Source organism: Rhipicephalus microplus, chromosome 6, assembly GCF_043290135.1.
Source record: "Rhipicephalus microplus isolate Deutch F79 chromosome 6, USDA_Rmic, whole genome shotgun sequence".
Classification (NCBI taxonomy): domain Eukaryota; kingdom Metazoa; phylum Arthropoda; class Arachnida; order Ixodida; family Ixodidae; genus Rhipicephalus; species Rhipicephalus microplus.
In genome coordinates, this window is record NC_134705.1 from 132,632,255 (window position 1) to 132,658,132 (window position 25,878).

General features: G+C 47.2%; 1 protein-coding gene across 1 annotated transcript; it reads left to right on the plus strand.

The window, feature by feature from the left end:
- The first annotated feature begins 9,971 nt into the window (after window positions 1–9,971).
- Window positions 9,972–22,991, plus strand: LOC142765508 (BTB/POZ domain-containing protein 6-like). The gene is made up of 4 exons (XM_075866607.1): window positions 9,972–10,228; window positions 14,213–14,292; window positions 15,228–15,445; window positions 21,440–22,991. The coding sequence occupies exons 2-4, from the start codon at window positions 14,284–14,286 to the stop codon at window positions 22,038–22,040; spliced, it is 828 nt and encodes a 275-aa protein (XP_075722722.1). The 5' UTR covers window positions 9,972–10,228; window positions 14,213–14,283; the 3' UTR covers window positions 22,041–22,991.
- Window positions 22,992–25,878: the final 2,887 nt, after the last annotated feature.

Consider the following 25,878-nt stretch of genomic DNA (forward strand, 5'->3'; position numbering starts at 1 on the left):
ACACATGAGCACTTACGTCGCATGAGCATGAGCACTCGTACTATCTTCGCTCGCGTTCGCTTGTCAAGAGTTACCTTTTTTTTTCTTTCGGAATGATATCTGTTCATTGCCCCCATTGCAGAAATACTCGGCATGCGCAAGCGGCGTTCCACGCTAAAACGCTTATTGGCTGTATACGCTGTTGTGTTTTAGCGCGTTATAAATCAGCGCACCCTCCCAACCTTAATGTTTTCAGGCACGCACACAACCAGTTGTACATCTATTACCCATATAATGCAACGCATCGACTAGCCGCTGTATCGACGTTTTATTTTCAGCACTCAAGGATGAACGTATTACGGCTGCTGCTAGTCCTTGCTATGGTACGTTATAAAATATCCAGCCATATTGCGAATGCGAAAGAACCGTCGGTTAATAATCATCTGAAACATTTCAGAAGCGCTGCGCGCGTATTAAGCACGAGGACAGCTTTGACATAGCAGTTAGTCCCAACCGTAGTTCTTGCTATTAAAGACGCATTTGCTACAATTATTATGGTATCTGTATCGGCATAAAAACAGACAATACAAGGCAGACCACACTAAGGTCACTATATTATCCAACCTGAAAGAAGCATACGATTGAATCAGAACATTTCGCTTCGCTTAAGGGCGTCTCAAGGGAACGCAGTAAAAAGGGGACTCTGCTGTTCTAGCTAAAGAGAGTGAACTTTGGACAAAAGGCAAACGTGCATTGGCAGAAAATTGGGGTGGTGTTTTTCAAAACACGATGCGGTGCTTCGAGGACAAAGCATCTAAGCATAGTAAAATACTCAGCTTAGGTCTTGCGACGAGCACCAAAGTACGCGAAACAAGAGTGCGAAGTAACTCGTTCTGTCAGCAAGCATTTCGTCGCACACAATGTTTCCGCTTATCGCGGATGGACGCCACTAATATCAGCTTCACACGTACGCGCACATTTCGGCCGTCGCGTCAGTAGCACAGGAAAACGCCTCTTGAAAGGGCCCGAAATGTTTTGCCACGTCAGTGCACGTGCTAGAAAACTTCCTCTTGGAAGAGTCCGTCCAGCAAGTACCATGGCAGAAAGTGGCAAAGAACACCTGAGTGGGACTGTATTCGCTCAAACCTTTGAGCCGCAAGTCAGACGCCTCGTCCTTAAACCGCAAGTAGGCCGTGTAGGTGACATCCAACGCGGGCAGCAACGGAAACGTTCTCTCGGCCTCCCGCACATCAGAACACCACGAGGCGTTCCAGAACGCCCACGTGACTGGAGTTTCCGATGGCTCCATAATGGTGCCTCCGTTCAACAGGTGTGACATCATGTCGACCGCCCTGAAGATTCCTTCGGCGTACACAAAGCCGAGGCCACCATAGAACATCGCGCTGGTCCCCTCGCTATAGTAAAAAGGAGGTCTAAGGGCGGCGACCGAGATGGAAAGCACGTTCAGAACGGGATTGTAGCTGGTCAGAGCCCGCCCAACAAGCGCGAATATTTCCGAAGCAGCGACGTAGTCCTTGATGGCCATCGGTGCTTTGATATCTCGGTTCAACATCTGCAGGCGGCTCCACTCCCATTCGGCAAAAAATCCAGCATGGCTCCCATTGTACGGCCTACCAAAGTACTGTTCGAAGCCGCCCAGTCTCCCAAAGTCGTCTTCGGGCCAGATAACAGTGGACATACCTTCCACAACTGAGGCGACTGCCCGTCTTGTCTCGGCGCTCAGTTTCGAATAGGCGCGCAGTTTTTCGACTGCAACAGATCTGATTTCGTCCAGCCGGTTGCTGATGGCAAGTCGTGCCTCCGGCGGTAGCATCGCTTTACTGATAGACGCCAGAAGGACGTTGTACGTCGTGTCCACGTGGTCGAAGCAGATGAGCCGCTGAAAGTATCTGCCTTCTGGAATGCTGTTCACCGAGGAACACAGTTTACGGCTCGTGGTGGCACCCACAGCTTGCACAAACCACCAGACTGTGTGAAAAAATATGTCTTCCGCGGTCTTTGAGCTGAATATGTAATCTATGGCTTTGATTAATTTGTCATTCGTAGCCAAAATGATGTCGTTCTCAGTGATATCTAGTGCTCTAGCGCCGTAAACTGATCGAAGCGCTCTCACCCAGTCCTTCGCACTCAAATTTCTCACTAGCTCCGGCATGCGTCCTATCTCAACTAGCCTTGGCTGAGGGAGCCAACTCTCGATAGCCGAGGCCAGCTGGTGAAATATCTGCTGTTGCACGACGCCACTCCTTGTCTTCAAGAAGGCTGCGAAGGACTCCGAGGGAGGTCTCAGCTTAAAGAGTGCGTCCATTAAAAAGCTCGTGTACATGGAATAGCCGTCCTGGTACTGGGATATCATCTCGTGCGTGAAATGCCAGAAAACCGACGGCGTGGACGGACTCAGCATGACGGCCCGATTTCGCTTAAGACGCGTTGAAGTCGCCACCGGAAGTAAGTGAACGCGGAACCACAGAGGTAGCGCCCATACTACAGACAGCTCCAGAACAACCTCCAGGGCTCGGCCGTGGTCGACGATTTCTTCAGATTTGCCAGGCGAGGGCCACGCGAAACTTCGTTTGCTTACGAAGGCCGTGAACATTCTAACGACGTCTTCTTCGTTGGTGGTTCCCGACACGCAATGATGCATCATGGTAAGCGGCCTGTTGATCACGGCCTGCCGGTCGTATTCGCCGAAGCTCAACTTATTGATGGTCGCGATCCAATGGAGAATGGCTTGCTCCGTCACCGAGCCGTTGACGTACCGATAGTCGTTCAGCCACCCAGAGCACACAAAACAACCGAAGCATTGGCAAGACGATGCACTGCGGCCATGGTCGATGTTAAGCGCCCGGGCGTGCTCAAAACAGTCTTGCGTGCCACACAAGCCAACCACTCGGCTGTCTACCTTGTGGCCCTGGTACAGAGCGAATAGCACCAGTGTCACAATGACCGTTAGGAGTGCTGCTCCTCCTACGAATGCTGTTCTTCGTAACCATGGTCCAGTGACGCTCAGTTTCTCCTTATTGGGAGACAGCTGCAGCAGGTCTTCGAGCCGTTGGTTCTAGGGAAGAAAAGATAGTCGAAGTCTTAGGTTGATTAAGGCGATGGCTTGTGGCACAGAATGTTGGAACCCATGAATCTGTTCCAACAGGGGCGTAGCCAGAAACTCGTTTCGGGAGGAAGATGTCAACCATGCTCCATGTATGTTTCTGCGTGCGTTTGTATGCATGCGTGGACATATACGCAAGCGAAATTGAAGCATTTTGGCGGAAAAAGGTTGAACCACCTACCTTCCCCTTGGCTACGCCACTGCTGCTCATAGTCTGATATCCCAGTGACAAAGGATAGCGCCATTCTGAAAAAGTGCACTTGCACTCCCAGAATGTCACTTCGGTGGCGAGCTGCTACATGAGAATGGGAAGTGTACTTTGCAAATTATGGTAATGATGATGAGTAACTAAGCAGTAAATCAGATCTTTGTTATTTCAGGCAATTTTTCTCGCGTAATAGTGTGTTATAGCTGTAAGTAACCCTTAAAAGATGCTTCAGGGGCAACAGCGCCGGATCACGCCATTGCGCAGCTTGTGCCGGGCATTCCTCTCGTGGCCGTCGCTGTAAACCGCCTGGGAGCGAGTATAGCTAAGTTTACGCTGTTACTTATTTGGTATTTTAATAAGTTTTATTGCCTCACACGTTCCTAATAACGAAAACGGTAGCTGAAAAATCACTATGTATGCACCTTCCGGCGATCATTTATTTTCGACCCACTGCTACCCGAACTATACACTCCGCCGATGCTGCAAGTGCTGTTTTCAGGGAGTGTCATAGTTAACCCCTCCCAAGTTACTACGTACGAATTATACTAGCGGTGGAGAACACTACCTTAAAGGGCACTCAAGTCGTTCCGTGTCACAAAGGTGTATACAAACACCAGCGTAACTAAAAGAAAAAGCAACTTCAGAAAAGATTTCCAGTTTCTAAAGATACTTCCTTTGGGGCCAATCGGGGCTTACGTTCACGAGATACACTTGACATTGGCGCAAAATACATTTCTTGAAAAAGAGGGGAGTGTTAGGGAAGCAAGTGAAGGGCATATCTACGAACTGTTTATTGAGTCTGAGAAACGTACATGAAAAAAAAAAATTTCCGCGGATGCGTGAACATCCAACATACGACGTGCAGCGACATGTTCAAGGCAGTGTATTGTCGACAAAGAAGCGCGTTTCTGTCGAATGCAAAGTTATAGATGTTTCACTGACACAAGCACACTTTTTTATTTTGATAAAAAAAATTCTTCCAGCAACTCTCCAGCAGACTGTTTTCTGCATTTGCCGAGAATCAGAACCGCAGTTTCAGAATCAGAACCATAATGCGCTCGATTGTTCCAAAACAATGCACAATTTCACCTGCTTCCTAGGAACTCCTCGGCTGGTGCCCATGCTGACACGTCCTGCTGTGAACCGCGGAGTGGCACGAGCAGATGTAGAGCGCGGAGGCTGAACGGAAGCTTGCCTCGCTGGCACCCTTGCGGTACTCGCCGGTTCCTTCGAGGTGGACGGAGCAGCGTCAATCGTCACGGCGACGGCACTGTGGTTGTCGGGAGCTGCACATAGTGGTTCACAATTACGCTCCGATATGTATTCGGGCATACCGAAATGTTTCTTCAGGGGTGCGCTTGCTCACGTGCGTGCGTAAGTGTGCGTGCGTGCGTGCGTGCGTGCATGCGTGTGTGTGTGTGTGTGTGCGTGCGTGCGTGCGTGTGCGCGCGCGCGCGCGCGCGCGTGTGTGTGTGTGTGTGTGTGTGTGTGTGTGTGTGTGTGTGTGTGTGTGTGTGTGTGTGTGTGTGCGTGCGTGCGTGCGTGCGTGTGTGCGTGTGTGTGGGGGGAGGGGGGAGGGGGGTGAAGGGGCGTGGGTGTGGCAGAAGCACCTCGAAATTCATCATTGCTGAAAGAAGATAACGTTGAGAGAGCTCTCAAGGAGTGCAATGGTTCCTCACTAACAAAAATGCTCACCTATAATCTGAATTCTATAACTAGTTTCACCGAAGCTTTTCGTTTTTGGTTATGTCAATCAGCTCCTCTCTGACGCTTGATCTATTACACAACCCAGCTGCCATTTACAACCTCCACCTCTTGTTTTTCCCGTGATCCATCGATTACGCTACCAACGGCACTCCAGTGACGATATCTGGGGGATTAGTCTGTTGTCCGCTAGGTCCAGGCTGAAAAAAAAAACGGGGGGCACTTCTTGTTTTCCGCGCTCGAGCAGCTTTCCCACGAGAACATCGTCAAGAGCCTAAACAGACACTTGGTGCCCCGCACTAGCGAGGTGTTTGTGTGGGAAATCGTCGAGAAAAAAAAAGCAGCAAGAGGAACTGTCGAAGGACTTGTGCCAGTTGAAATGGACGCAAAGAAAGCTCACAAAGCGTCGCGGTCTCCCGGCGCCAGGCATCATAAAGGCTGTTTTACATGACACAGAGTAGCAATATTCAGGCTTCGATATCACTCGCTGTGAAAAATCACAGCATATCCACGGAGTCAATGATAATGAGTGGGCGAAGCTCCAGAGGTACAACGGTAAACCGTGAATCCTCCGTAAATCTTGTCCAGTCGATCATCATGCAAAGACGGTGAGCACGCGCTCCAGCCGTTTTTCGAGCCCTCCGCTCTACCACCTTGTCTTCGTCGCTCATACTTGAAGCACACAGACTGCCAACGAAAGAGAAAGTGCGCCAAGAGCAAACGCATTTTAACGCTAGAGCCAGCGTGGTCTCCTATCACAAGAGATCACGCATCGTAGTGGAGAGAGTGCCACAGCACCATCTATGGAGCAAGCTGAGTACTAGCAGCGGTAGCACCACAACACCATCTAATGAGCGCTGTAAGTACTAGTGGTGGCTCCTACAACGCGGGACTTGCCTACGCCTTATGAGGCTTCGGCCCTAATAAAGGGTAGTTCTCTGTAAGTTGTCTTGAAAAGCCAGTTGGTACATAATACTGAGGGTGATCACTCACACCGCAGTGGTCTGCGGTGAGCCACCAACATGTCGGAAATTTTGGCTATGATCGCATCGATGGAACGAGTTTTTGATCGGGATCCATCGAAATAGAGCCAGGTCCACCAAGCCGTCAGAATTGCGTCGACATGTTTGTTTAGGTAATGTTTGTTTAGGTAATTGTGGATTTGCTTTGTAAATATATTCACCTTGTAAAGTGTTCTCAAATGATGAAACACGCGTAGAAACGTTCATGGAAATTCAATAATATCGTAATGCACCAATCGTTACGTTACATATGAAAAATTCTTCAGTGTTTGCCATAAAAAACGGCGGCAAGATACGTTGCTCAGCGGCACACGCCGCTGCTGCTTCCGCAGGGGGGTTGACCAATCTTTCTGTGCCCCCACCCCTCAGGGTACATTTGTATGAACTCTCAAGTCAAATGACTCCTTCGGTAGCCGCTAAGCACTACGTGCGCACGTCTCTACGTCATGGTAGTAAAAAATGCACAACGCACGTTGCCCCACCAGTCCTCTTTTCTAGCAAGTGTTCGCTTTCACTGTAGTGAACTAGAATGATATTCTAGTTCACTATAGCTTTTACGCTCTCAAGAAGTCTTAATTAATAAGGCCTACACAAATTCTGCATACACACAGTACTCTTTATCTAAATGGCGACAACCAGACATTGAGACAGTGACGTGCAATCAGTCAAGCTGCGCTGCCGCGCAGACCTTCACCATATATTGTGACAATGTTCCGCATTTGATAAAGGGCGAATGGCCGTACAAGTGCTGCAACCCACAAATTATCGTTAAGCGCTGAACGCGAACCCGGACACGCAGTTAATATTTGCGCAATATGGAAGTCAGAGCGGCCTGATGAGAGTGATTTATAAGGGGTCCGACAAACCACAGAACTGACCACACACCACCTCATCACCCGTGATATGGAATAGAACAAGTGCAAACCCTACTACACTGTGAAGTATTGGTACAGTTTGAAAGTCCCGCTTATCCGCTTATCCCCACGGAGGAGATGCGTCTCCCTCTTATTTTTTTTTTCAATAAAGGGCTTCCCATCCAACCACCCGCGACAGTGGCCGAGCGAAAACTGCAGAACATTTGCAGTTCATGTGAAAAGAAACCACCATTAGCAGCGGTTGCGAACAGAACGAATTAAACGAACGGGACGATTTTTCCTACTGCAATCGCGGCATGTGAAACGGCTTTTTAACGCGCCGCTCGAAACAGAACGCTTTGACGCCACTACTTGTTCATTGTGCGGACGTTTACCGCCACCTCACTCTTCTCATCATGTGCGTCCCTCTGCAGTTACTGCAGAAAAAAAAGACGTTTCGCTGAGGTATGTTGTTCCTACAAAGCGAATGTGACCAAGCTCAACGCTATCCACTTGCATACTGTCATCGCGCCCGCGCACATCAACCCCCGTATTCTAGAACGTCCCTTCACTCAACGCTTCACCTTCACTTGAGAAAGCCAATGGCAGCGCCCTCTCTAGCCACGGCAAGCCACTGCATATCAGCGATAACAGGGTGCAATTCTCTAGCAGCGCAGAGTCATTTTCAGCCGAGCAGTGGCGGAGTGCTTAACTCTGTCAAGTGAAGGGCGAAAGTCGAGTCGAGGAGCGTTTGTGAATACGGGGGTTAGTCATAGGTCGCTTTGGCTGAGTACGTAAACGCTGACAAGTGCGGACGTGTCTCTAGAGCGGCTAGCGTCTAGGTCAACTCGAAACACAACGTTTGCGAAGTGTTTCAGTACACCCACTTAATGCCCGAAGGCTTTGTTCCTACCAGACCGAATTTTCTCTAGCGTGAAGCTTACCCACCTTTCGCTGACCCTTCGCCTAGGAGTCTTCCGTTGGTGCCTCTGGGTCGCCGTCTTCCTTCGGATGAGACTGGGGGGTTTGTGGCCTTGCCCCCTTCCACAGTGGACAAGGCCGGTTGCTCCGTCACCGTCTTCGAACTGGACGATGCTTGACTTGGAGTACCAGTGGACGTTGCGGGATCTGCCACTCTGTTCGGCGTAGACTCACCAGGGTGCTCGGGAATGCGAACAGTCCTATCGTTCGCTGTGGCAGAGGCGAGCGATGCGCGCACGGGTTCCAGTTCGCCGGGCGAGTGCGGAGGGACGACTTCCGACGTGCGGGGAGGCCTCCGAACGGCGCCACGACGCCGTGAGCGTGAAGACTTGTTGGACTCGTCGGACTTGGACGGGACGGAAACCGTACTCGGGTGCCTTCGGCGAAGTCGCGGAGGCTTGCCCGCCTCCTGGGCTGCTCGGACAAAGTCAGCCGACCGTGAAGGTTTGTCCGAGTGGACGTTGCTAGCGGTGGCAGGTGGATGTTCACACGTGGAAGCCATCCCAGTTCCGCTTGAGGTTCGGGAGGGTGTCCTGGACATTGTGCCAGCTCGGAGTTCTTTGGCCAAACCAACCGGGGCGGATTGTTTCTTCTTAATGAACGCGCGGCGCGTGCTACCAAACGCGTGGCACGAGTTTATTTTGATCTGTGGTAATGAAACACTCGTACCCACTACGATTATTTGTCCTGGAATAAAGTGAACTCCACATTAAAAGCAATTAATAAGCAAAGTAGACAACTAAGATGTGATAGCAAAGTTATAACAAGGTGAGCTTTAGCAAGGGGATTGCCCTCATTCACGCATACAAGACTGCCATCGCTTGTTTTTCGTTCCCGGTTACTCCTTCTGTACTTTGACATAATAAAAAAAATTGCGGAATGTGGTTCGAAGTTTCCGGATATGTGGAGTGTAAGACCATGTTTGATAATTTATAAATATTTCATATAAGTACTTTGCGCAGAACAAACGAAGTCGAAAAAAGGAGACACACAGACAAGCGCTTTTTTGTGTCTTTTTTTCATCGTCCCCGTTTGTTCCACGCAAATATACTTCTATCAATACTTTCCAACTAGGCAGGCTAGCAGTCTCGCTTCTGTTCATCGGCTTGTGAAGTTTCCGCCGATCTGCAGTGGAAGCAGTGACCACTGTTCAGTGGCCTCTCTCTCCCCGAATTCTACATTCCCGAGTGGCTCCACACTTGGAGTTGCATCTGTAGGCAAGGGCGACAATAAGTCTATACGCGCTTTGACAAGGGAGTCATCGCGTTTTCCTACAAGACAACACTTTGGGTGAACGTTAAAGAAATCGAGGTGGTCAAAATTTGCGGAGCCCTCCACTACGGCGTCTCTCATAATCATATGGTGGCTTTGGAACGTTAAACCGCACAAATCAATGAACAAGACAACACGCTGTATGCAGCCAGCGTATGCGCATTTCACGTGACAGAGATGGCCGGCTTGTTTCATTTCTGCTTCAGCCGCCTCGGTCGGCAGCTTTGTTTCATCGCACCTTCACCCACCTGCGTCGACAGGGCTCGCGTGCTTCTACTCGCACACAAAACATGCGACGCACTTGGAGCTGTTATCAATTTTGTTATCAATTCGTTATCAAGATGTTATCAATTTTGGAGATGTCATTTGTTAACGGCAACGCCAAAGGCAAGAGCCCACCAGGCACGACCATGTAATTGCTGCCGACATAAAATTCCCTGATAAATTCGGGTGTTAGCTCATTTAGGCGCCGAGCCGCTTAGGGCTTCCCGTGGTGGATACGTATTTTCATTCTGATCTTAAAAAGTAAGACGTGGGCACTCGTCATATTCCTTATCTCATTTTCTTTGTTCGTGAAAAATCGCCCTAAGGAAAGATCGTAGCACCTGAGCCGTATCTAGGACACCCCCGCCCCCTTCCCCCCTAAAACACATTGTCATCCATGTTGCGTGCCCTCTGCATTAAACGCATCACACCAGGACCTTACAGCTGGCAAACTACTGGCACGTGCGCATTCATAGCGTTTCACAATTTTAATCGAAAAGCCGCTAGTGCACAGTTTTGATCAAACGTCAGTACATCAGATGATTCAGAGACAAGATAGGCTCCAAGAAAGGAACAAGAAAAAAGATTCCATCTTGTCCGCAATAAGCATTACTTTGCCTTTCCTTACTACGTTCAAGTCAACGCCCCCATTCGCCACTACATGTGCTGTGTCTCCAAGGCGCACTTCCCGCCAGTCCTCGTCTTTCAGCCGTCGAATCCTGTCTCGCGAAAAGTCACGGGAAAGCCACGTCTTGGCGTCTCGACCGCAGCCGATGGTATCTCTGGCATTGTAGACCACTCCCGTTCGTGCCTCGCTTCTGTAAGTCTGTACCGACGGAAGGGCTGAAAACTTGTTTTTTTATTAAGTGCTTCTCTTCTTGTTTGTTAAATTTTTCTCATTCGTTTCCGCGCCTTAACTTGTCCGGCCACAGTTAAACCAGTGCTTTTGGCACACACTTCAGTAAACAAAATTCATCAGCATAAAAAAAGACCGAAGAAAGACAGACTGCACAAGTGCTGACGTGCACTGATCTTGCATGCGTGTTCTTTCCATCTTGTCGCACCAAGTTTCAAAAGTTGAAGTAAGGCCCCGCCGCGGTGGTCTAGTGGCTAAGGTACTCGGCTGCTGACTCGCGAATCGCAGGATCGAATCCCGGCTGCATTTCCGATGGAGGCGAAATGTTGTAGACCGCTGTGCTCAGTTTTGGGTGCACGTTAAAGAACCCCAGGTGGTCGAAATTTTCGGGGCCCTCCACTACGGGTCTCTCGTAATCATATGGTGGTATTGGTACGTTAAACCACACATAACTATCTAAAAGTTAAAGTAAGGTAAAGAGCTAGCTCAGTACCCACCCTGGTCGTCTAGTGCTTAGGGGGCTTCGAACGCAGACCCGAAGGTCTCATGATCGAATTCCAGCCGTGATGGCAACATTTCCATGCAGGCGAAGTGCAAAGGACCCGTGCCCTTATATTTACCACAGGTGTCGAAACTTTCGGAGACCTCCACCGTACAGCGTCTCGCATAATTGTGTCGCGGTTTTTGGACGAGAAACGTCAATAATTCTTAATAATTAGTGAGCGTACAAAGGGGGTTGTTAGTTCACGCCCGTGTTTTCTTCGTGGAAGGCGTTTACGAAAATGAAGAGACAGACAAAGTGCTCTGAAAGTGAGAAAACTGCATGCAAGATTGGAACGAATAGTTCAGCATTGCCAGGCGCACCTAAAAACGCGTTCTCAATGAAGTACATTTTCAATGAAAGCCTGCGATTTGATCAAGCTTCAATATTTACAGGCTTCATTACTGCTTCGAGCTGAGTTTAACGCTTCGAGAGACGTTCAAGAGGCACGATGAATGGCGTGACGCGCATAATCCTCCCGTAATGAAGCACGACAGTTGATGGCTACGTAATGCACGTGCTTTTGTTTTCAACGTGTCCAGCTTGCGTGATTTCGGCGTAATTTAAACGCTTACGTCACAGCTAATTGTATTTCTTGCGACTGGTTTCATAGCGACAAGACGCGGGGATCCAGAGTAATCGGGGATCTCGAGCAATACTCAGCTCTGTGTACTAAGTCTTGAGTACTGTACAGTAGGGGTGAAAATTCTAGATATCGTGGGAGCGCGTGACAAACAGCTTCATGGCACCTTCTGACAGCTCGTTGCATGCCCTTGCGCAACGGCTGCCCCAGGCTGCAGGCCATGAGCAGCCGATGCGCAAGCGAAGTAGCGGGGACCTCTCCCTCCTGGTGAAACCCCGGTTGGGCCGCCGGGTTCGTGGTTCCATCCTTTCGACGCGATCGTCAGGGTGTCAGCGTATAGCAACAGCATCCTCAATGTGAGCCTCGAAAAGTCTGTGGCGACCACGGTACAGCACACAGGGACGGCGGAGTGATGTACTTTTTTTGCCAGGACGTCAGCCTGCTCGTTTCCCTGGATTCCCACATGAGATGTAACCCAGTGCAGAGAAACATCGATGCCACTGGCAAGGAGGGCATGCAGTTTGGTGACGAGCACCTGCGTTGCGAAGCCTGCCCGTTCCGGCTTTGCCAAGGCCAGCAACGCAGCTCTTGAGTCACACGCGACAGCCACGGAGCACGTTAGGGGGGTTTGCTGTCAGGAGGTCAACTACCAAGTAAAGATCGGCCGTCTCTGCAGCGGTAGAGCAGGCCGCAAAAGGCAGACGGCAGGAGGCCGTCAAACCAAGTGCTGGCGTAAAGCAAGAAGCAGTGGCCGAGCCTTTGTCTGGTATGACGGAGCCGTCCGTGTACGCAATAAGCCTTCCAGCCAGCTCTTCGACAGCGCGCAAGCGCGTCCTCTTTGTTTACCTGCCAGCCTGTCTGTTCACTCGCTCAAGTGCGCGTGCAGCGGAACGCTAAAGGAAGCCGAAGTGCCACTCCTGCAGTAGCCACGAAAGCACCGAGCGATGATATTGGGAAGGAAATAAGCAACTTGCCCTAGCGGTGCTCTGTGCGCCTCACTCTATACGCCTTGTTCTCAGGCACCCCCGAAGCGTGGGAAACACGCTTTGCGTCAGTTTTCCTCAAATTGGCGTAAGTGGTTCACTGCAAGATTTTTTTTTGCGAAATAGTTGGTTTATAGCAGTCAGGCGTTCTTAAACTGCTCGAAATGACCAGGACACAAGTAAAAAAAAAACACCCAAGATGCCCCTAGCACACATCACCAACTGTTTTCTTTTTTCTGGAAATCAGGGAACAGATATTTCGACCAGGTACTTAGACACGTGATCAATCTGTGAATCTCCCATACGCGAAGCTCGGCGAAAATTCATGCCACGTTTTGTGGCATTTCTTTTTTTTTTTCCTTGGGCTACACTCCTATTACGAATGTTCGTTTTTCTTTTGTGCTTTTTGTCAGCCAGTGCGAGATGTAGACTGGTCACGTGTCCAGGTTTCTAGTTTAAATATCTGTTTATTGCTATCCAGACCTTCCCGATGGAGGCGGAAATGTTGTAGGCCCGTGTGCTCAGATTTCGGTGCACGTTAAAGAACCTCAGGTGGTCGAAATTTCCGGAGCCCTCCACTACGGCGTCTCTCATAATCATATGGTGGTTTTGGGACGTTAAACCCCACATATCAATCAATCAATTGCTATACGGATCATAAACATCTGGCAGTCTTTTTTTATGGTGTTCTGTGTTTCCTTACTCGTGTGCTGGTCATTGCGCGGCAGTTCAAGAACGTCTGGCGTATCTTTAAGACTACAAACAGCTTTCATTCATGGAACTATAGGGTACGCTGCAATTAGTTGTGGTGCTTGCTGCTGATATTTTGCGCCCAGACATATGTGCCGTGAAAGAATAAACTCGGCGTCAGCCGGTTTGTAGAACAAAGCTGCAAAGAATGTCATGTGAACTTCAGAGTCAAGCTTGCAAACAGAGAGAAAATTCGTCGTCGACCCCAGACCAAGACGAAGTTTCCATCGTGTAGACTAGTTTTTTTTTTATGCATATTGCTTGGTGCTTTCACTGTGACTGAAGAAGTGTCACTTTTCGCTTCCTCTGGTGTTCTGTTGTACGTGAGCTGAAGGCGAGCCAACGAGAAGCGTCGCAGGTAATTAAAAATTTCTTCGACGAATATGTCGTCGAAATACGATAGTCTTATACTGGCGGCCCTACATGAGTCACGAATCCGCGGCCATCCGTGATGCTGTTCTCGTACCACTTTCGTCCTGACGTGATCACTTCTATGAGGCTTCATTTTTTACTGTATCATCACTGCTGCCATGACATGTCTTCGTACCTTTACTACATGTCAATATTGTTTTGGTTGCATGTGGTACTCGATAGCATGATAGCTTGCAAAGAACCATTTGTGAGACATGAATGTATTTTGTTGCGGGGAAAGGTCAATGGTTGTGCGCATTTACTACCTGTGCGCTGAATTAGACGCTTCCCGAAGTAGGCAGCACCATATCGTCGGCAAGGGAATTTTCCATGCATAGCGTTGCGTTTTCACCGCAGCCTAAGAAACACTAGCGTCTTTATGTTTACGTATCTATTTTCTAGTAAAGGTCACAACACCTCATATTTGCTTTTTTATCGCCAATGTTCACAAGTATGAATGCAGGCATCAGCTCAAGATGATTGTATGTTGAGCAAGTGCTTAAACTTTTGCCATGTGGCTGAACCATGTAACAGGTGACGAGAAGGCACCATCGTGACATCATGACGATGCCAGCGTGTGATGTCTGCCTGCTGTTGCGACTGTCATGTCTTTTTTTTTAGCTTGGCTTTTGGTACTAGCTTTTGGTAATTCCACACATTGTCTTATTGTTCACTCACAGATAAGAAGACCTGCACTTATTGTCTGCGCAATAGCCACTGCTTTTGCCCTCTCTACAAGAGAATCCACTCAATGGGTCCCGTAAGTATTTATATTTATGTGGTAGCAAACATCTGGTCATTTTGTTATCTGTTGTTTTTGAACCGAAAGGCTCATTATCTTTCACAAAGTTGCCGGCGTAAAGCTATTCTCATTGCTGACCAGCGAGACCCTCTCCCAGTTGCCAATGAGATGCAATCCTAAGCACGACTACGCAAAGGGAATGAGCTTCATCAGCTGAAAAGCAGAGCGGTAATACGTGTTCCTATAGTCAGTGTTACACAGTCGGCCTGCCCATTCCTTGAACGTTTTAGCGCTTCTGCTGGTGGTGCTGAAAGTTTCCGGTTGGAATGCCTTCGGTGCACAAGGTGCGTCTGACTTCTCACACGTTCAGTGTTTTCTTTTTACAGCCCGTATTTTTGTCACCATATAAATGCCTCCCGTATCCCTCAAAAGGAAGGTACATAGCATCTTACCGGTACTTGTCCAAGTTGCAACAACCTGTCGGCTTAGGAAAACAAATGAGCTGAAATTGAGTATGATGCTGTGAGCCATAGAAAGCAAAATTATAGCTGTAATTTGGCGCTGTAAGACAGAAGTAGTTCTGTGAACAAGTCGTTCAGTTGAAATCAGGGCATACAAATGTGAATGTGCGATCTATGTAGCTCGAAGGAAAGATAACCGCCACTCATTAGGAGTAACACACTGTGTTCCAAAAGAAGGCAAACCCACTAGAAGAAAGCAAATAATTATGAGAGTAGAGGTGATTAAGACGTTGGCAGCTATACCATGGCCGCAGCCGGCATACCACCACATTTTATTGTGGAAACACGAGGCTTTTGTCCTTCCATTGTCGTATCCAGGCTGATGGCAGGTGCTTGCGTTATGTGGTTTGTCTAACGCCACCTGTAAGTGCGCTACTTGTTTTGCTTGCACGAAACTGGTGCCGCCACTGTCCCTGCCTTCTCGATTACCAGGCCAGGTTTCTCAAGTACCTCGACAGTGGCGAATTCGCCGACGTCGAGTTTCTTGTGTTTCCGGAGCAGTTTCCCGCTACGCGCACTTTCAAGGCGCACAAGCAGTTCCTGGCCATGGTGAACGAGGTCTTTGCCACGATGTTCTTCGGAAGTCTTCCGGAAAACGATCAGGTGATTGTCACCGACATCCATCCGGACGGGTTCGCCTGCATGCTCAGGTAAGTCTGCTCGTCCCTGCATAACCATCATTCGTCCAATATCATGCATGTTCTTACGGTAGAACTTTCTTTAGCTATATCGCTCCACAGCGTGTCCTCAAGCGGTTTGATTAACATCAGCGCCACATTGCTTTAAGTTCTGTCACCGAGATGGTATCTATGCAAGTCGACATATTACCCGAATCCACTAAAATATTTCCTCGGCAACAGCGCCAAGCGTTTTGCAGTTGGCATCAGTCAAACTAGTCTAACCAGTCCAGGTCACGCTGCAGAGCACTTTGGTTAAGCTTGCTGACGACTGTACGTCAGGAGCTAGCAGCGTTCCGAGGTGTTGTTTTCTGTATGGTTCCGCGATTTTGTTGGGCAATACACTGCGCAAACACTGCAACAGCCCCAAGTTACCGTTTCACCCAACGGCGTACCGACGATTTCACCAACTTGACAGCTTCAGCTAAGCACAGTTTACGCTCTGCTAGGATATATTATGAGCCTGTGCGCTGAACTGCTTCCCGTTGTTTGGTAACTGACTTACTAAGTACAACAGATAGGGCTAGTTGGTGCATTTCGTATTGCAATAGCGCAGTCTGAAAGAAAAACAACCGTAAAGAAGTAAATAGCCATCGCTTGCCATTTCCTTCTTTTCTGTTGTCTCTTCAAGTGCAAACTGAGTCGCGACGCAGCAACAAGTGTTTCACCAGGATGCGGTAAATACGACGGCGAAGCCAAATGGACGTGCTGTCTTTCACCACTGTGTCGGCTTTGCAGAGTACGCCCTTTACGTATACCACTGCTCTCACAGCCATTATGCACATGCGCACTGCCGTTATCGTTACGCGTTCGTGCGGATTTCGCAAGCGTACGCGCGTCTCCCAAGCATAAACGCTCGGATATCTCTAGCTTGTACGCATTGAAGCCGTACGACCACTGTTATCCTCGGTGTTGATACCGATTCCGGGGGTCATGGTTTTCGGTAATTTGGGCCCGGAAACAGCTTTGTTAGAACCGCCTTTGTGTCCCGCCGTGGTGGTCTAGTGGCTAAGGTTCTCGGCTGCTGACCCGCAGGTCGCGAAATTGAATCCCGGCTCCGGCGGCTGCATTTCTGATGGAGGCGGAAATGCAGCGGACCCATGTGCTCAGATTCGGGTGCATGTTTCATTTCATTTCATTTCATTTATTTTACCCTCAATCGCACATAGCTTTACAGAGGGGAGTGGGGTACAGAAAAAAAAACTATAACCAAGAGCAAACATAGTAACATCAAAATAATAAAAATTACAAAACATGAAAATTCGATGTTAGGCAGTACAATGAATGTACGTGTAAGTATCATCAGAATGGGGCAAACAGAGTACAAAAATATATATGTACAATATACACTTCACGTGTCATCACGTAAGTAATTCTGTACTGTAGATGAGAACAAGTCGTGACTTGAAATGGAAACCATGTCTGAGGGAAGGTGGTTCCAGTCGTTGGATGTGCGTGGGACGAAGGAATGATGAAAAGTGTTAGTGCGGCAGCTAATGACGTGTACCTTATGTTGATGATCTAAACGAGCTGAGCAATAGGCAGGAGTGGTAATGAACTGAGCTTTCAAAAGTGGATGATTGATTATCTTGTGAAAAAGTATGAGACGAGATGCTTTGCGACGTGATTCAAGTGACTGTAGTGAAAGGCTCTGTTTCATTGACGTAATGCTGCTAGTGCGATGGTAGTTAGATAGAATGAAGCGTGCTGCGTTATTCTGTACCATTTCAAGCGAGTGAGTCAAGTTCAGTTGAAAAGGATCCCAAATGGAGCATGCATATTCAAGTTTTGGACGAACTAGTGTTTTATACATGGTTAGTTTCACGGCTTGAGGGGCACGGCTAAAGTTGCGTCGTAGGTACCCTAGCATACGGTTGCTATTGTTAATAACATAGGTAATATGATGTTTCCAGTTCAAGTCAGATGTTATATGAATCCCCAAGTATTTATACGAAGTTACAGACTCTAGATCAACGTCATTTAAGATGTAGTTAACAGGGGGTCCGGTAGTTCGTGAGATACGTAAAACTTTACATTTGTTAGTGTTGAGGTCCATGTGCCAAGTTCTACGCCAGCTGGCAATATTAATAATGTCACTTTGCAAAGAACTAGCGTCACAGTTAGATGAGATTTCTCGGTAAACAACGCAGTCATCGGCGAAAAGGTGAATCGAAGAAGTTACAACATCGGGTAAATCGTTAATATAAATAAGGAATAGTAAAGGGCCCAACACAGAACCCTGGGGCACACCAGAAGTAACGGGAGAAGAGGGTGAGCTGTAGTTGTTAGCAACAACGAATTGTGAGCGATTAATTAAGAAAAACTCGATCCAAGCAAGAATGCCGCCATCAATATTAAGGGTCCTAAGCTTATATAGTAGTAGGTGATGATTAATCTTGTCAAAAGCCTTCGAAAAGTCTAAAAAGATGCAGTCGACCAGTGAACTCCGATCTAGAATGATATGTAACGAATGGGTAAAACAAAGCAACTGTGTTTCACATGAGAATGACTTCCTAAATCCATGCTGTGACGTGCTAAAGAACGATTTTGATTCTAGAAAGTTGACCAAGTAAGAGAAAATTATGTGCTCCAAAAGTTTGCATGGTATAGAAGTAAGTGAAATAGGTCGGTAATTAGTAACAGAATGCTTGTTTCCTGATTTGTGTAGCGGAACCACCTTTGCCTCTTTCCAAACGCGTGGCACCACACCTTCATTCAAAGACTGTTGGAATATTTTACACAGGAACATAGATGAGGCATGCTTAGTTTCTTTAAGGATTCTTGCGTTTATGTTGTCAACACCACAAGCAGAGGATATTCTGAGCGATTCAATTAGTTTTACAATTCCATGGGCCTCAGTCACTATAACAGACGTTGATGGATAGTTGCGCGCTGGTAAAGAGACGGTAGCAGAAGTGGACGACCCTGAAAAGTTCCGGACAAAATTTTCGTTCAGGCGTGCTGCACACATCTCGGAAGATACGGGAAGGCCGTCCGAGTCAACAAGTACGATTTCACTGTCGTTGGTATTTGTAATAGTTTTCTAAAACTTTCTAGGGTTGCTTACAAGCATTGATGGCAGAGTGTTAGATAGAAAGTTAGCCTTAGCATCCGAAACTGCTGACGAGTAAACTCGCGCAGCACTCTCGTAGGAGCGCCAGCGTTTCTCCGTACTCTGGAGTTTCGCAGCATGAAACAAGCGTTTCTTTTTGTTAGAAAGTCGCTTTAGGTATGTATTGTACCAGGGTGAGCAAGAGCTCACAGGTATAGACTTTAAGGGAACAAAGGTACGAGTAAGTTCGTAGATTTTGTTAACAAACAAATCCCAGTTTTCCTGCACGGTTCTATTATCAAAGTCATGTAAATAAGTGTCGTAAAATAGAGAGAGTTCGTTGTTGATTGCCTCAAAGTTTGCAGCATTGTAGTTATAGATAACCTTGCGTTTCTTAGTAGCAGTTGGCATGCTGTTGCGTATGTAAAAATGTAGCAGACAGTGATCGCTGAGACCAGGAAGTGAGTTTAGTGCATGAATGTTGTCGGGCATTGTTGTAAGAATCAAGTCAAGAATGTGCGATGAAGAATTGGTGACGCGAGTTGGGTTATTCACCATCTGCGTAAAATTAAACAGGTTGCAAGTATCGAGAAAACATTGGCCATTTGAAGAAAATGGTACGACTTCTGGTAACGATGACGCCCACATTATGGTAGGATAGTTGAAGTCACCGAGAATAGTTATCGAAGAAGATGGGTACCGCATTGTAATTTCATTAATGTTATCGTGAAACTCCTGAACAAAGCTGATGTCTGTATCTGGAGGGCGGTAGCAGACGCCAAGAACAAGCGTTTTATTATTCACAACCAACCCGCACCATATCACTTCCAATGTAGACGTCACGTTTATAAGAAAGGACTTGAAACGCTTCGAAATGGCAAGCAAAGTGCCACCACCTTGTCTTCCATCTCTATCGCGGCGGTAAATGTTCAACGATTTGGAAGTAGTAAAAATTTCGTTATCGCAAACATGAGCATTCAACCAAGTCTCGGTCACGGCAATCACGTCGGCTTCACAAGAATCGATAAAAGCGTCAAAAGCGTCCCGCTTTCCCATTATACTACGGATGTTCGTGTAGAGCACCGAAATAGGACGTGATACGATACTGCCACTTCCCCTTGCTGATTGTTATGAGGAGGCATTAGATGTCCACGCACGGGACAAAAGTGCGGCATCAGGCAATAAACGTGCGTGAAGGTCATGGCTGTGATCAGAAGTTGAGTGCGCCCCATTTTCGATACATGTTAAAGAACCACAGGTGGTCGAAATTTTTGGAGCCCTCCACTATGGTGTCTCTCATAATCATATGGTAGTTTTGGGACGTTAAACCCTAAATATATATCAATCAGAACCGCCTCTGCATTTTTATCGAAAGGATGAAAGTAGCGTGGGAGAGCATGGAAAACTTTATCTTCGAGGCTTTCGTCGCGTCATTTTATTTAACTGTTAAGGCTCGAAAAGAGCGGCAGCATGCTTGAATTTGAGCTGCGTACTTGCCGTTCCCCGAATACACCATGATGATTTGAGATAGTGGCCGGGATAGCTTGAGTGCGGACACACACACCATACGAGTAAAGTTCGAGGCCATTTCGGCTTTGCACGACACCGTCGCATTGAGCATAGACTACAGAAATGTTCTGTCATAATTTACAATGCACCTCATGCCTAGTGTCCTCGCTGTTCTCGCTGTAACGTCTTCAATTAACGATGTATCAAGAAGACCAAAGAAGCCCAAGCCAGTGCGCTCGATGTGTTTTGTCTTTCGTGGACGCCTTATACCGGTATGAGCCGATTGTTCAAACTAGAAAAGTTTATACGTGGTTAATTACGCCAGCGTAATAAATGAAATATTTCTTGCATTAATTCGAAGGTATGTTCTAGAGGAGGCCTTTTGATGAAAGAATAGCTGCAGTGTTTACATCAAACTTGACTTACGTTGAAGAGCTCCTAGTAAAAGCATGTATTTAACATTGTATATTTCGTACGAAATTATGTCATGTTTTTGCTTAAGATATCTTAACAGTTAAATTTTACTCCAGGGTCAGTCACTCCATAGTTAAAGTCCTATGATATTTTAAGTGATTGAAAATATTACAAAGCTGCCTTCATGAAGAAACATCATTGCTTAACAGCCTCAGAATCAGCAACATGTGCTATGGTGCGCTACAAGCGTTTCTCTAAAAATAGCCCTGCTTGTTTAACGCGATAGCGTTAAAGAGCTCGTGTTGCAGAAAACCCGCCGCCGGCGTCGGCCCCGTTGGTTATGAGCGAAAAGTCATCTGTGCGTCTGTGTCCAAAAAATAAAGTACCGAGTTAGCCGCGGGAGGCTGCCACTTGTCCACGAGTGCGCGCGCGATCACACTGAAAAAGGTGCGCATTCGAAGAAAAACAAGTGCTCGAGGTCACGAGGCGCGGTAGTTTCTTTGCCCTGCCACCCCTCCCTGTTTATTTTCCTTTCATTGGGACGAGAGAAGAGATAATGCAATTGCAGTATGTGACAAACCTTTGTAACTCCGCTCGCACTGGACGAATTCTTAAAATTTTTGCGACGTTGAATTCGTGAGGCAATAAGCTGTTCTAGTGAATTCATTCCATGGTTACTTGGAAAAGTGTTTCAGGGCCCCTTTAACGCATTTTGTTCGACAGTCGTCACGACGAAAACGAGCCCATCCGGCGATAATAGCGCACGCTGGTCTAATCTACTATGTGCGTGTTTTTGTGCGTGCCTGTGTATATAAGTATGCACTTAGCGGCTGAAGGGTGCACCAGGGGCTGAATTTCGCTATCGCGTTCAACTCTTAAAAGCGAAAATTAAGGGTTACCCCCCTTTTTTTTCAACTAGTTGTTCCGGAGGGTATAAAGCAATGCTCAGGGTTTGCTGAATAGTCAACTTACGAATCACTCTATGTTTGCAGATACTTCTACGGAGGCAAGCCGCGCTTCAGGGGCATCGAGGATGCCATGTACACGCGAACGGCTGCCGTGAAGTACATGGCGACAGACTTGCTCAGGATATGCTCCGAGTACATCGTGTCGCACATCAGCGCTCGCAACGTGTGCCGCCTCATTGACTACGCGTCCATCAGTGACGGCGGCTTGATCGACGACGCGGCATTGTCCGTGCTTCGACACGACGGCGTTTCCGTCGTCTGCTCCGACGGCTTCATCGACGCCCTGGACGGCACGGTCGAGTACGTGCTCAGGAACGTGCGCAACGTCCCGGAGACCTGCGTCGTGCACAGTCTGCACGAATGGGCCCGGGCCAAGGTCATCAGGAGCCTGACGGTTGAAGCAAAAGACGGGGACATCGTCCCGCCCTTGGACATCAAGACCGTCATGACGCCCTTCATGCCCCTGCTCAGGTTTCTGGTCCTGACGCCGCAGGAGTTCATAGTGGGCCCTTCTTCGTGGCGCATCTTTGACGGCCGCGATGACTTTGCCATACTTTGCAACATCGTCTGCTTCGGCTCGGTGCCGCTGCCTCCGTGGACCTGTACCCTCAGGTACCACAGATAGAAAGCATTCCGATTCGTTTTTTTTTTTTTTTTGCTCGGCCATCATAGCCGAACGTGCGAATGTACTGGGCGTTGGAACGGCCCCCTACTTTGCCTTTGTCGACCAATTGTGCGAATCATTTCTACAGATCAACAAGACCGATGGACGCTGGAAACCAAGAAGACCCGGGAGCGTGCTGTCTCGTGGTGTTACGTCCATCGAAACGTTTTTATTCGATATCACATAGGTTCGTCAGTTTTCTTGACGTGGGATCAACGTTAGGAGAGCCTCTTCAGAAGGAGTATTACCGAGGACTTTTCGTGCCACTATTTCATCATACTTGTGGCAGAGGCACGTTTCACGATCATGCCGCGGCGTCTGAATCCTCGTTGTTGTCCGATAGTATGTTTCTATTCTGGCGCTTTGGCCTACCTTTGCCCCCCGTAACGCTAAATTACTAGACGACGCCATTTAGGGTAATGTTTGATGACCTGACACGGGATAGTGGTACATGTACAGCCGGCGAGCTTTTTTTTACCTTTAGTCATAACGCCGTGACATGAACAAGCACGCCATTTTGCTCTGGGCAATGTGCTTCAACTTCGTTGCACAACCAATTTTGTCAACTGCATCGCAGTTCTTGTCACCTTCCATCAACTTCATCTGCGATGCAGATATCCATTTCGTGCGCCTAGTATGGCAGCGACAGGAGAGTTCGAAGATGGCCTTTTTTCGAGTTTACGCAAGGAAGCTCGGAAGAGCAACATAAGAGCACGACCTTCGTGCGCAACGTCTTGAACTCTCGCGGAATTCTGTGGCAAGTGAGCTTCACCGTACATTTGTCAACATGATTCTTGCATAATCAACCATCGATCGTGTCATTGTACATAGCCATTGTCCACCTTTTACGTGTCATTTTGCATGAGTTTTAGTGCGTAATTGAACATCAAATAAACCATTTCTCACTCATCAGACTTGTATTGCTGCTCTCATATTTCCAGACCCGCAGCTATTCGTGATTCTCGCGACACAAACAGGGCTCCGCAGTCAAAATTTGGTTGCGGCTGGATTTAGTAATCGGTCACTGCTGACTTGGCTTTCCTATTTCGGCGACCTTCATTTTAAAATTGTTCGTGTTGCACATATGTACCATTCCTCTGGCCACACAGTTTGTAGTGAATGTCGTAAAAGAAAAAAGACTCATCTAAATCGCAGCTACGCAAATACCTTAACGAATAATCTCTTGAATCTTGAGTTTTACATTTGTAAACCTGCGACACTGTGTTGAAACGTACGACGATCGTTCAACCCGGTGCTTACCGAAGTAAGCAACATGCTTGTTTGTGGAATGTCTTGATTATAGTTTCACAATACAGTAAACGAGAGGGGATGTGGCACTAGTGTGAAGGGGAACTGCAACGCAATGTGCTTCAGTCGGCTTGAGAATGTCGGCAAGTACATCGGTTTACCTAAGCTTCATCATTTCGTGTTCATGTTACTCTCAGCGCTCTGTCGCAAGACGAGGCAAAAGTTCACCAGAACCTAGCCACCACCTCCACGCTTTATTATTTAAAATTAGCCCAATTTACACAACAGGAAGTGGACACTGTTTTAAACAATATAAAACCATAAAAACTAACCCAGCTGTCGACCTTACTTCGACCCGTTTAGGCTGACCAATTGAAATAGGCTCACTAATTTCACAACGAGGCTTTCTTTCATGTGAAACAGAATCCGATACAGTGAACTAAGCAACTGCCTTAAGGTTAACAGCGCGAAAATAACACACGACGGACGTTCAGTTTGAAGTGTGTGTGTGTGTGTGTGTGTGTGTGTGTGTGTGTGTGTGTGTGTGTGTGTGTGTTTCCGCCATGTGTTATTTTCACTCTGTTGACCTTAAGAACTAAGCAACAAGTGCATTAGCAACCGTAAGCACAATGTCTAGGCAGACACATTTACTACCCATCCTTCCCGTGGTGGCTGAACGAGCTCAGCGCTACGTTTCCCTCTATTAAATATTATTGTAATATGAATTATATGAGCACTCTCTACTGGATTTTGTCGCCGGCGTCAGCGTCGATATCATGCACCGTACATGTATACGTATCTATGGATGAAAACGCAAGAAATAAAGATCCAGAAAGAAAGACTCCGGCGCGCGGAATCGAACGTGGGACCTCTTCGTCGTGAAGGCGAGGTGTTCACCACTGAGCCACCGAGTGTTTTCTTTTTTATTTCTTCGTTGCCTTGCATATCAAGACTGTTCGCCTTTCACATATTTACATATTGGTCAAAATACAAGTGCGTCACAAAATACATCCACAAAGTTTATTGAAGTACCATCAGCTCCTAGCTGACTATTGATCAATACTTTGGCACTCGTAACAATGGCTCAATGCGCACAATCCAGTCTGGTACATCCTCTTGGCCCTTCAGCACTTCAAGAAAATGGCACACAGATTCGTGAAAATATTGGCGCACAGATAGCACTTCTACATCCGCGTTTTCAAAGGCACATCGGGTTTTCCATACGCTGTGCAGGCCCAGAAGCATGATTAGATCATAAAGTACGCCTGCCTCGTCTTTAACCGAAGTAAAACAGATGTCTTGTGGATTTTGTGGTAATTGTTTTTCAAGGTTCCCTGTAATATCTCAGAAAAATACCCCACTCCAGCAATTTATAAACACGTGTTCAATTGTTTCCGGTTTACTTCTCAAGGGGCAATGTGTGCTCCATGGGACGAATATTCCCCTACCTTGCAACCATGTTTTAACTGGTAAGGTACCAGTATGTAATTTAAAGAAAAAAAGTTTTTACCCCTGGCGCTAGAAGCATTCTTTCAACACGTTTCAGAACATCCTGCCTTGGTCCTGCAAAGTATAGCTGACGGTACAATGGTACAAGCAGTAAAACATCGACAAGGTCTTTATACATTCTATTACCGTGGTACTTCATTCAGATACTCTAACGAAAATCTGACTGATTGAAAGGGGAAAGACGAAACAACTTCCTTTGAATACTCCTGTATTGGTCCATGCACATTTGATGATACGAGAAATCCCGGTGAATTGTAGACAACCTTATATTTGTATAACAGTTCCAAAAAAAAAAGGGGGGGGGGGTTATCTACATCACGCAGAAAAAGAAAGCGATTGACACGTTGTCTTACGTACAAATGAACTAATACAAGCCCACCATCTCGAACTTTTCTGAAGAGGTTTGTGTGGCTCAATCTTTCCCAGACATAGCTCCAAATGAAAACTGAAAATACTCTGTGTATTGTCTGTACACTTATTCCACTGAAGTGCAACAAAACCTGCATTACGTACCACAGCTTGCTCATTGTAAACAAGTTACACGTTGTGGCCCATGCGAATATCGAAGTACCCTAACCTTTCCATTTTTCAACATTATTGCACAATACCTGTGTTTCTTTTTTCCAATATTCACCACTGAACACTGTCGTGATACAACTCCAGCGGCACTCCTAAATACTCCAATGATGTTTCCTGCCACTTAATGTTCAGAAATACTTTTGGTATGACCTTTCATTCCCCATGCCAGAAACCGAGGCACTTATCCCGGTTGACGGCACTACCACTCACTTGGCAAAAAGTTCTCACGGCATTCACAGCATGCATTATGCAAAATAACAAAAACGCCGAACAAGGTAAAATACACAAAAGTTGAAAAAAGACGTTTCGGCTCCCCACACAGAAGCCTTGTTCACAGTGACCCAAAGGGTCACTGTGAACAAGGCTTTCTTGGTGGGAGCCGTAACATCTTTTTTTAACTTTTGTGTATTTCACCTTGGTCAGGGTTTTCGTTATTTTGCATTATGTTTGTCCCCGACCAGAC